At 46.0% G+C, this 9,406-nt stretch overlaps 1 protein-coding gene across 1 annotated transcript in view; it reads right to left on the bottom strand.

Annotated features, from left to right (window-relative positions):
* Positions 1-1,613: 1,613 nt before the first annotated feature.
* The window catches only part of ITGB5 (integrin subunit beta 5), a 151,084-nt gene continuing 143,291 nt past the window's right edge, over positions 1,614-9,406 (bottom strand). The window contains exons 13-15 of the mRNA XM_019522562.1: positions 6,238-6,354; positions 3,173-3,339; positions 1,614-2,314 (exon numbers count right to left, since the gene is read on the bottom strand). Coding sequence (XP_019378107.1) covers positions 2,219-2,314; positions 3,173-3,339; positions 6,238-6,354 — 380 coding nt within the window. The 3' untranslated portion in view covers positions 1,614-2,218. The remainder of the gene's footprint in view (positions 2,315-3,172; positions 3,340-6,237; positions 6,355-9,406) is intronic.

The following is a 9,406-nucleotide window of genomic DNA, read 5'->3' as shown; positions in this document are numbered from 1 at the left end:
CATTAGGAATAACTTCAGATATAGTCGATCCTACCACAGGGTGAAGGGAAAGCACCAGAGGACCACTCAAGGTCCCTTATTTTTTATGATTCATTGCCTTTACCTGCTAAATTCAAGAGCCCTCATCTAGAGGGGGTCTTCACCCCCTGTGGGCACATCATCATCCTGAGCAAATCACCCTTGATATTTCTCTTGCTTAAATGAGAGATTGTGCTTCTTTCATCTCTTGCATGAGCAGGTTTTCTGGACTGCGAATCATTCTTGCAGATCTTTTCCAGCATCCTTTAAGTGTGAACACAATAGTAATGATCTCTTGCCAGGGGTAAATAAAAATCAGGATGGATGAGGCCATGACCCATTTCCAGAGGGAAAAGCGAGTCAAAACAACGAACATGATTAGATGTTGCTTTTTCCTGGCAATCTTCCTGCAATTGGCTATATAGCACAATCTGCTCAGGGCAAAGGAACCAGCAAGGCGTTAGGGAGCAGTCACAACTGTAATGCCTTGCCTTCTGCCAGCGGCCTAGCGCAAGGGACATCCGAGTCATCTAGCACTGCTTCAAATCCAGCCACAGGGAGGTACAGACATGGATTCAGGCTCTAAGCGGTGGCCTCTACCACTTCTTGGGCACTCACAGAGGGATGCTTGCTCCCACTCACACCTGCCAATGGGAGAAATGGGGCATCCCTGGGGCTGCCTTTGAGATACCTTTCTCTCACATACTTCACAGTGGCTGGAGGTGTAGTGTCACGGCCATGTTTCTGGGGTTGGTGCGTGTGACTGGGAACAGGCAGCCAGGCTGTCCTCAAGATCATCCTTCTCAGCGGACAGCAGAGAGACAGTACAGATGTACCTTAAAAACCTTCAGTTATGGATCAGAGCCAATACACACAGCAATGGGTTAAACGTGAGCCCCATGTCACCGGACTGCTTTTGGGAAAAGTCTTCCCTTGTACGTACTAGGCTGTTACAGCCGCTGCACTCCTAGGTTCGTCCAGTCGGAAGGGACTTGCCTGACTTTCCACAATAACAGAAGTCATGTACCAGTCACTAAAGGAGGGTGTGATTATCACATACTCTTACCATCGTTCATACTAGGACCACGGCCCTGGATCCTTCCCACCCTCACCTCTGCTCTTCCCTCAAGTCATGCACAGCACCTAATTCTGCAAACTGGATGGGGAGAAGGCTCTACCTCCCACCCAAGTCTCAGGCTCTTAGTTTCCACCCTAATGACCTTATGGCCCATCAGTCCCAAATTCACTGGCAGCTCACCTACCTGGCTTCATCCCAGCTGTCTTCAGCTCATCCCTCCAGCTCACTAGTCCTTCAACCTGGCTGGCATCCAAACAACTGTCCAACATGGGAATGGCAGACTACTTGCCACCATGTCAATGGCTTGCATTCCCTTTCCCTTCCTGCTTGCTTGACAATCCCCGCTCTAAATTAACATGAGGCTGTCACTATGGGTGCAGTTGCTAATTGTGCCTTCATAGTCCTACCTATATGCGTCTAATATGATCTACATGGCTTTAGGAAAGTTGTAAGCAGCAGGCCTTGATAACACAATTGGTGCAGGGAATGTCAAAGAAACAGTGGACAATACTCAAAGTATTATATATGCACAATAGTTTTAATTTTCTTTATATAAAAAGATCCTAAAGATGGCAGAACACCTGTATCCTAGTTTTCTTACACATATGCTTCCAACACCCATTTTTCACAGAATCATAGAAAATGAGGCTTGGAAGGGACCTCAGGAGGTCACATCTAGTCCAACCTCCTGCTCAAAGCAGGACCATCCCCATCTATATCATCCCAGAAGCTAACATCCCCCTAAACACTTGCAATGGCAGAGTCTCAACCCTGAATTTGGCTTAGTCACTCCTTCCACCAGGATGTGTGTGAAGCTGCAATATGGCACTTAGTTCACTTAGTTGGCATGTTTAATGTATCTGAAAAGCTTGGGTGCAAAGAGCTCCACAACAGAGTCCATGAGCACAGGCAAGAAGGCCGTCAGCACACAGGTAAGTCCAGGGGTCAGACAGCGCAAGCATGGCAGAGCCATTTGTCCTTCCTGTGCAAATCCCAGCCTTTTGTCAATGACCACTCTTGTTTTAAGGGCTTCTCCCCACTGAAGAGGGTTCCACCTTCCATTCAGGAAGCCGCAATAAAGTCAAGCAATTGTTGAGAGCAGTCCCGTTTCGTACAATGCGATCAATCAATTGTCCCGTTGCATGACTTGCTGAGCTTGTTGAACGTGAAATCTAAGCTATGCGTAGAAATAGGCTCTCGATAAAGGGGATTGGATGCCTACGAGCAAATAAATTTAAAAAAATCAGAAAAACAACACAAATAGAAAAAAATCGGAATAACAGATTCTGTGATACGAAAGCCAGTGTAGGCCTTTGGGCAGAGGGACATTTGGAGGGGGGGAAGTATGTGTGTGTGGACGGCTGGGGGTGCGTGTGTGTGTCACCTGGCATCAAGAACTCAATTTGAGCTTCCACCTCCAAGCATTACAGCACTATACTAGACCTCAAGATTGGACAGATGATTGAGGAGTGCTGTGGCCTTATGCAAGCTGTACCAGAGGCACACAGGCCTCATTCTGGTATAGAGCTGAAATGAATTATACTGGAAGATACATAATTTATCAGAACATTATCCTTAAACACATTTATTACAATAATGCCTGAGGGCCAACTAAGAGAACAAGCTTGTATTGTGCTGGGCACCACAGAAACCCAGAGTAGACTACAGTCCCTAACCTGGAGCTGTAAACACAAGCAGAGAGAACAATCTGATGCAATAAAGGGTCTGGTAGTTCACAAATTTGTGGGCAGGAGGCATTATGTTTAACTGGAAGGGGATTCATTAAAGAGCTGAAAAGTGACAGGTGAAGGGACATGGAAGGGAAGGAGCTAAGGGGACAGAAAAGGGGAGGTGCTGGAGCAAATGGCCAGGCAGCACAAGGCACACCTACACCTAATGAGGCAGCCAGGCTAGGACCCAGACTAGGACCATGCACCTTTTCTGCCAGGGCAGGATTTTACCCAAACCCTTGTATCACAAATGCTCCTGTAAGTTTGACCCCCTCCACTCTTGTCCGTGAATCTCCACCGCCCTTTGGCCGGGTGTCTTCCCCATCCCCCATGAATCCCCACGCACCATTTCGTATCTCGCCCGGGAGCGTTCACTCTGGAATTTGGCAAACTCCCGTCTGTCGTGGATGGTGACGAGCAGCTTCCAGATAGCCAGAAGGACAATGCCGATCAGCAGGATGCTGCCTACTACTCCTAGCAAGATTGTCAGGGCATCTGGGGCAGAGCTGCATTCTGGTAAGGAGAGGGAGGAAGAGAAAATGAGTTGTGATGTGGGACAAAGCACAGCCCCAGCTAGGGTGACTGGAGCGTTCCAGTGGGGAAGCAGACACACAGATCACAGCCTCATTTGACACCTCTGTGTTGCTCCGCTCACTAAAGGAATTACTCCCAATCTGCACTGACAGAACAAGAACTTGATCTTGGAGTCCTTCATGTAAACTGAGGTGTTAAAAAGCTTTTCAAAATCAAAGATATATGACATTCTGGTCCCACTGAAAGCCAGGGCAAGACTCCCATTGTGCTGGTTTTTGCCCACTTATTGCAAATCCACTTGCAATAACGGATGTGATTTTATAATGCCGGAGGATCCTGGGCAAGCCCAGGGGGTTAAAAATTTAGCACAGCTAACACAAGCTGCCTGGGGCAAGTGGACATTTCAGCTCCCAGACAGCACTGAGCATGCATACAGGAGGCGAGGAGGAACTTGAAACAAGTATGTTAACTAAGACCTTATTGATCCGACATGTCACAATCAGCGCTGCTATTTCATAAGGCATAAGCTGCTCCCAGAGCAACAGCTGAAGTCTCTTGAGGCCAGTTCCATAATGGCTTGCATGTCAAGACACATGCATCCCACTAGCAGCTATTGCTATGTGCTGATCTGTTCATTCTGCAACACAGTAAGGGGGTTTCTTTGGTAAAATACTCTCTCTCTTTAATAAACACAGTGATACACACTGTATGCATCTGGAACCACAGATGCCTTTATCCCTCTCTGGAGAGAACAGCAGGGACACTCAATGGGTGAGCAGACGTATTACACCGGGCCAGCATCACTGCATGTTGTAACAGGAAGAAACCAACAGGTGCTCTGGGGCTTTCTTAATGTTCTCAGCTGGTGCCCCTCCTCTGAATCTGGCTGGCATGGTGAAGGCATAGGGCTATATTTGCAAAAGCAAAACCCCGCAGACATAAAAAGACGTTTCTGATTTGTTCATTCCTGGTGTGCGCTACAGCGTTTCAGTCACTTAATACTTCAAAGATGACATTCAGATCTTGATTAAAACATTCCCCCCCAATTTGGGGTACTTACAGAAGGGCTTTAGCTCTCGAGCCAATGCATTTTAAAAATCACCCAGATGCTTTTGCTCTGTTCAGGCCTGGCTTTACATCCAACCAGTGCAAGTAATTGTCTGGGGATCCAGGCATTTAGGGGCTCTGTGTTAACTCTGCTGACAGGTTGGACCAATTCTACAATAACAGCAGTGGAGCGAGAGACTGATACAACACATCACTTCACCTTTCTTCTCTGGTAATGGTGCCATCCTAGGCACCATTGTGAGGGTGTCTGGTTTCTCCCATGTGTCTGGATTTTGCTGGTTATCACAGGGGGATGGGAAGACATTTTTTTCCTTCCTGTTTCAGGTGCCAGGGGGCTTTTAGCCTTCCTCAGAAGCATTGAGTATTTAGGCTGGGGATTTTCACCAGTGCATGGGTGTGCATACTGAAACTCCTGTTGCAACTAAAACCTGAAGGTGCCTGGTTAGAGGGTCTCACCCCTCTGTTCAGGGTCAGACCAATCACTATATTTGAGATCAGGAAGGAATTTTGCCCCACAATCAGACCAGCACAGACCCTAGAGGGTTTTAACTTCTTCTGCAGCAGAAGGCACAGCCATCTCCTGCGATCTCTCAAATGTATTTTAATGCTTGCTGTGGCAGGACACTGACAGTGCCCTCATCCCGTAGCTGTGCCTGTGGCAGGTTACGGTGTTCTTGGTGTTTGGGGGCAATGTGCCTTGTAGCTGTATCACAGGGCTGTCTGTATAGTTATAAGAACAGGTTAGATGGTTATACATGGCCTTGTATGGATGGTCTTAATAAGGATGATCCTGTCTTGAGTAGGGGGATTGGACTAGATGCCCTCTTGAGGCTCCCTCCATAGGTTTGCCACACTCTCTATCCACTTCCATGTCTCTCCCTTTCCCTTGTGCTACCTCAAGAGCTGTGTCCCACACTTTTAGGGGGTCTGGACGAATGTGTCACAATTAGAGTCAGGGCTTGTGTACACCCTTGTGGTAGTGGTCCTAGTGCACATACATGGGAATGGATATGTCTAGCCCATGTCCGCCCCACCTGAGTGCACAGACATGCTCCAGACTTGGAAGTCTGCCACTGAGGCTGCTTCTTGGCTTGTCCCTTTGTGTCTGGTACTGAGCCCTCAGTCCTTGGCAGGCCTAGGCATAGGAGATGAGACTAGAGCAGCCTCTCTGTATCTAAAGCATGAGCCATCCTCCCCGGGACCTGCCACTGCAATGATGTGACAAGCTCCTGGAGTCCCCGTGCCTCTGTTTCCTCTGACCTCTTTATTTCCTGACCCTCCCTTGCTCTCCTTTTTGGTGCCCATCTCCAGAGTGCTCCTGCTACTCCAGTACAGAAACAAGTGCTGCCATTTTACAGGGAAGCAGATAATATGTCTAAGAAAAGGCAGAAACAAGGCAGAAGGTACCTGACAGAGCCTTTCTACCCCATTTTGGCAGCCTCCTTATCATGGCAGGAAGACCTGTGAAATGGCCTCGTGTGGCAGCAGAGATGTCCAGGCAATAGGTCTAAAGTGGCTACATTAACATCCTCATTAATTTATGAGAGATGAGAGTTTCAACTGTAAGGTCAGCTTTGATTGACCTGCCCCCCCTTGCAAAAAACCCCCCACCAACTCCCACAAAATACAAACTCCCATCATTGCCTCAAAAGTCTGTTTTGGAAGCAAACTCAGGGTCTTCGCCTTGCCCTACACCTGCTAATGGAAAATCCTTAGCTTCCTACCAGTCAGTGAAGTTCATAGGTAGCCTACCATCTCTTGGAAGTAAGGTGTTATATATTAAAATAAGAAATAAGAACGTAGTACAACCTGGCTCTTTGAGGACTGTGAGGTTCGACTTTCCACTGGGAAGTTCCAAGTAGGTGAACTTCATCACACAGTCGTTCACCGGGTAAGCACACAAGACTGCGCTCTGGTCATCTGTTTCTGGAACGAAACAAAGAACATACTTGAGGCCCCTTTAGAAGTGCATGGGTTGGAGGCACCTGACAGAGGAGCCCAATGCATCGAAAACACGTTAGATGGATGTCTTTTGTGAGAAGACATCTCTTGCAGAGTGACACAATTCTTGGACATTTGCTGTTCAGCTGGTTTTGTTCTGCGGAAAGAAAAGCCTCAAACATCCAGAGCTGGATGTCTTTTCTGGAAGTATATCACTCTGGGGACTTTGAATTCTTGTAAATACTAAGGGCTTCCTGTTGGTACGCATGGTCCACATTACAGAACAATTTCAGAAGAAACCATTAACACTGGGGAAAGTTGGGGAAGAGGGGAAAAACGCACAACACAAACTATGGTACCTTAGCTTTGTGTCTACTTTCCTGTCTCTTATAGATACAAATCCATCGATATAAAGAAGACGCCTGTCTGGGTTTAGCTTATTCATATGAAACCAGGAATGAGCACAGGTCTCCGGAAGAAGGTCAAGCAACTCAGAACCTTTGAAAAAGCTGTTTGCAGTACAGCAGTGCTTCCCTGCAGATGCTGGAGGGAAAAATAAAACCAAACCCGAAACAAAAAGGAAGCTTGGAAAGGAATGCAATTTGATAGGTATTTGTGGGAAAGAGGGATGGTTTACTGGAACAGTGAGAACAGACAGAAAAATAAAGAGATGGAAGGATGTGAATATTCAGTGTGGTTATCCTTCAGCGATGACTGAGAACTGCAGAAATGCCTATCAAGTTGCTCCACCTGCCTGCGCTTCTATCTTCTCTCCCAACTTTCTTGTCCAAGTGTCTATACAGCCTAGGATCTTTGAGCAAAGGTTGTGTCACGCTGTGTTTCTGCAGTGCTGGGATTTCTAGGCCCAGGCATAATATTAACTGTAATTAATGATCCTACATGCATTCTTTTTTAAGACTGGGAACTCACACTCAGTGGTGCCTGTAACACAGTGGTTCTCAACCTTTTTTTTAAGGTACTGTTTGCTACCTTTTTGCCTACAGAAAAATAATAGGGCAGTTTTTCCAGTGCAAAGAACTCAAAGTCCACAACTATGGACTTCAATTTGAAATCTCTGGGTTTATCTTGTGAATTGTTTTTGTAAATTTAACATCGTATGGCACCCAGTGGCACCCCTGAAAAGATCTCAAGGCACCCCAGGGTGCTGTGGCCAACTGGTTGAGAATCACTGCAGCAACACTAAGAGATGTAAGGCTAATATGAAACTAGTGTCCTCTTTCCCTTCACTGCTGCCATACTATAGTTTGCAAAGCTAGCTGGGAAAAGCCATCAATTCTTTTCCCGTTTTCTTTGCTTCCCCAGTTTTGAAAGCTGTAGATAAAGTGACAGATATAGCCCCATTTTACAAGGATAGTGGGGAACTGTTGACATTAAAAGGGAGATGTTATCAAAACCGCAATCCATCTCTGCTTGCATTCCAACTGGGCTGAATTGCTTTATCTTCGGAAACAGTTGGGAGGTTTATTTTTCAAGAGGAAGAAGGGAGGAGGGGGGACAATGAGAATTAGGGGGAGGGGAAAAGGTGAAAGTGAGGGAACAGTAGGAAATGAGAAAGCTTGTTTTTAAAAGGGCTGTGTCTATATAGGGTTATTTTTTTTGAATGTCCTAGTGAACAGCAAGCAGCGTCTTTGATATTTCAAGGGTCCATATATATTTTCTTTAGAAACCACATTGTTTCAGGGAAGTTACAACCTGGGTCTAAAAACAACTGGCCCAATTTCAAATATGCTGAGCTGGACTGACTTCACTCCCAAATTTCCTTGCAGTATTCAAAGGAGAGGTGTCAAATTAGGAAGGTCAAATTCCATTTTTAATTAAAGGTGGTGGATCAGGAGGCGCTACATCACTGTCAGGGCACCTAGGATCTGGAACTAACTTCTAAGGGAAGTGGTGCTCGCCCCTGCCCTGTGGGTCTTCAAAAGGAGGCTAGACAGCCACCTAGCCAGGGTCATTTGACCCCAGCATCCTTTCCTGCCCATGGCAGGGGGTTGGACTTGATGATCGGCTTAGGTCTCTTCTGACCCTACAAACTATGAAACTATGATGTATTTCACACCGTTTCCTCTGCCATCCCAACTAAAGTCAATTGGAGATTTGTGTCACAGTTCTCTAAAGAAGTCAGACACCCAAATTACATTGATTTGTAATGAAAGTGGGGCAACAAGCTTACTTGGGCAATCCCAACCATGGTTGTCATCATCATCATCATCTTCTTCAGTCAGCGTCTCTTCTCCCAACATTCGGTATCACTCTAAAACACAAGTGCATTTGTCCTACTGCTGTGTGTGTTTTCATTGTGTTTGCCCTTTCCTTTCTACATCCTGCTTTCGGTTTGTCTTTTCTTTTCTTGTCTTTGACCTCCTGTGATCAGTAAAATGAATGCCAACCATTTCTACAATACTATCAATGGCACCGCTGTAACCATGAAGCAGAGTGTGTAGACAGAGCTCAGCTGCTTTCTCTTCATGCCTTGAAAACCTATTCTTTCTACATGGGTGACTTTGAGGTGTAATGGCTGCACTATTTCTACCTGTTGCTGTACTGGAGGTACTGATCTGTCTAGTGAAACCACAACTTGAGGATCTCCCTCCTTCCTTCCCTATGCACTTACTTCCCTGGAGCAACTTCTAACTCCTCTGGGCTCCAACTTCATTGACCATCTGCTAAAATGGAAACATTCGCTACTTCAAGTGCTGTCAGTAGGTTTCAGAGTTTACAGCCAAATGATATGAATGGTTGGAGGAAAATTCCTGCTTCTCAGCTTCATTATTTCAGGCTTTTTGTATGCTCAGGAAGCCAGCATTACCCCTGTTGCACTACTTTCATATTTGAAAGGGTTTCTCTACCCAGGAAGAAAGCAATTTATCCAAATCAATGGCATTTGGGGTTTGAATTCAGGAGTGCTTTGCTGGGTTGTTCATACCTGTAATGACAGGTTTAAAACTTTGGCACAACTAAAGCAAACAAAAAAAAAAAAAAAAAAGAGGGGCATGAAATTTTATGGTTTTTGATTTTT

This window comes from Gavialis gangeticus, unplaced genomic scaffold (genome assembly GCF_001723915.1).
Source record: "Gavialis gangeticus isolate Ggan-Ray unplaced genomic scaffold, GavGan_comp1, whole genome shotgun sequence".
Lineage (NCBI taxonomy): Eukaryota > Metazoa > Chordata > Crocodylia > Gavialidae > Gavialis > Gavialis gangeticus.
Note: the sequence above shows the minus strand (reverse complement) of the source record. Positions and strands in the feature narration are given on the sequence as shown.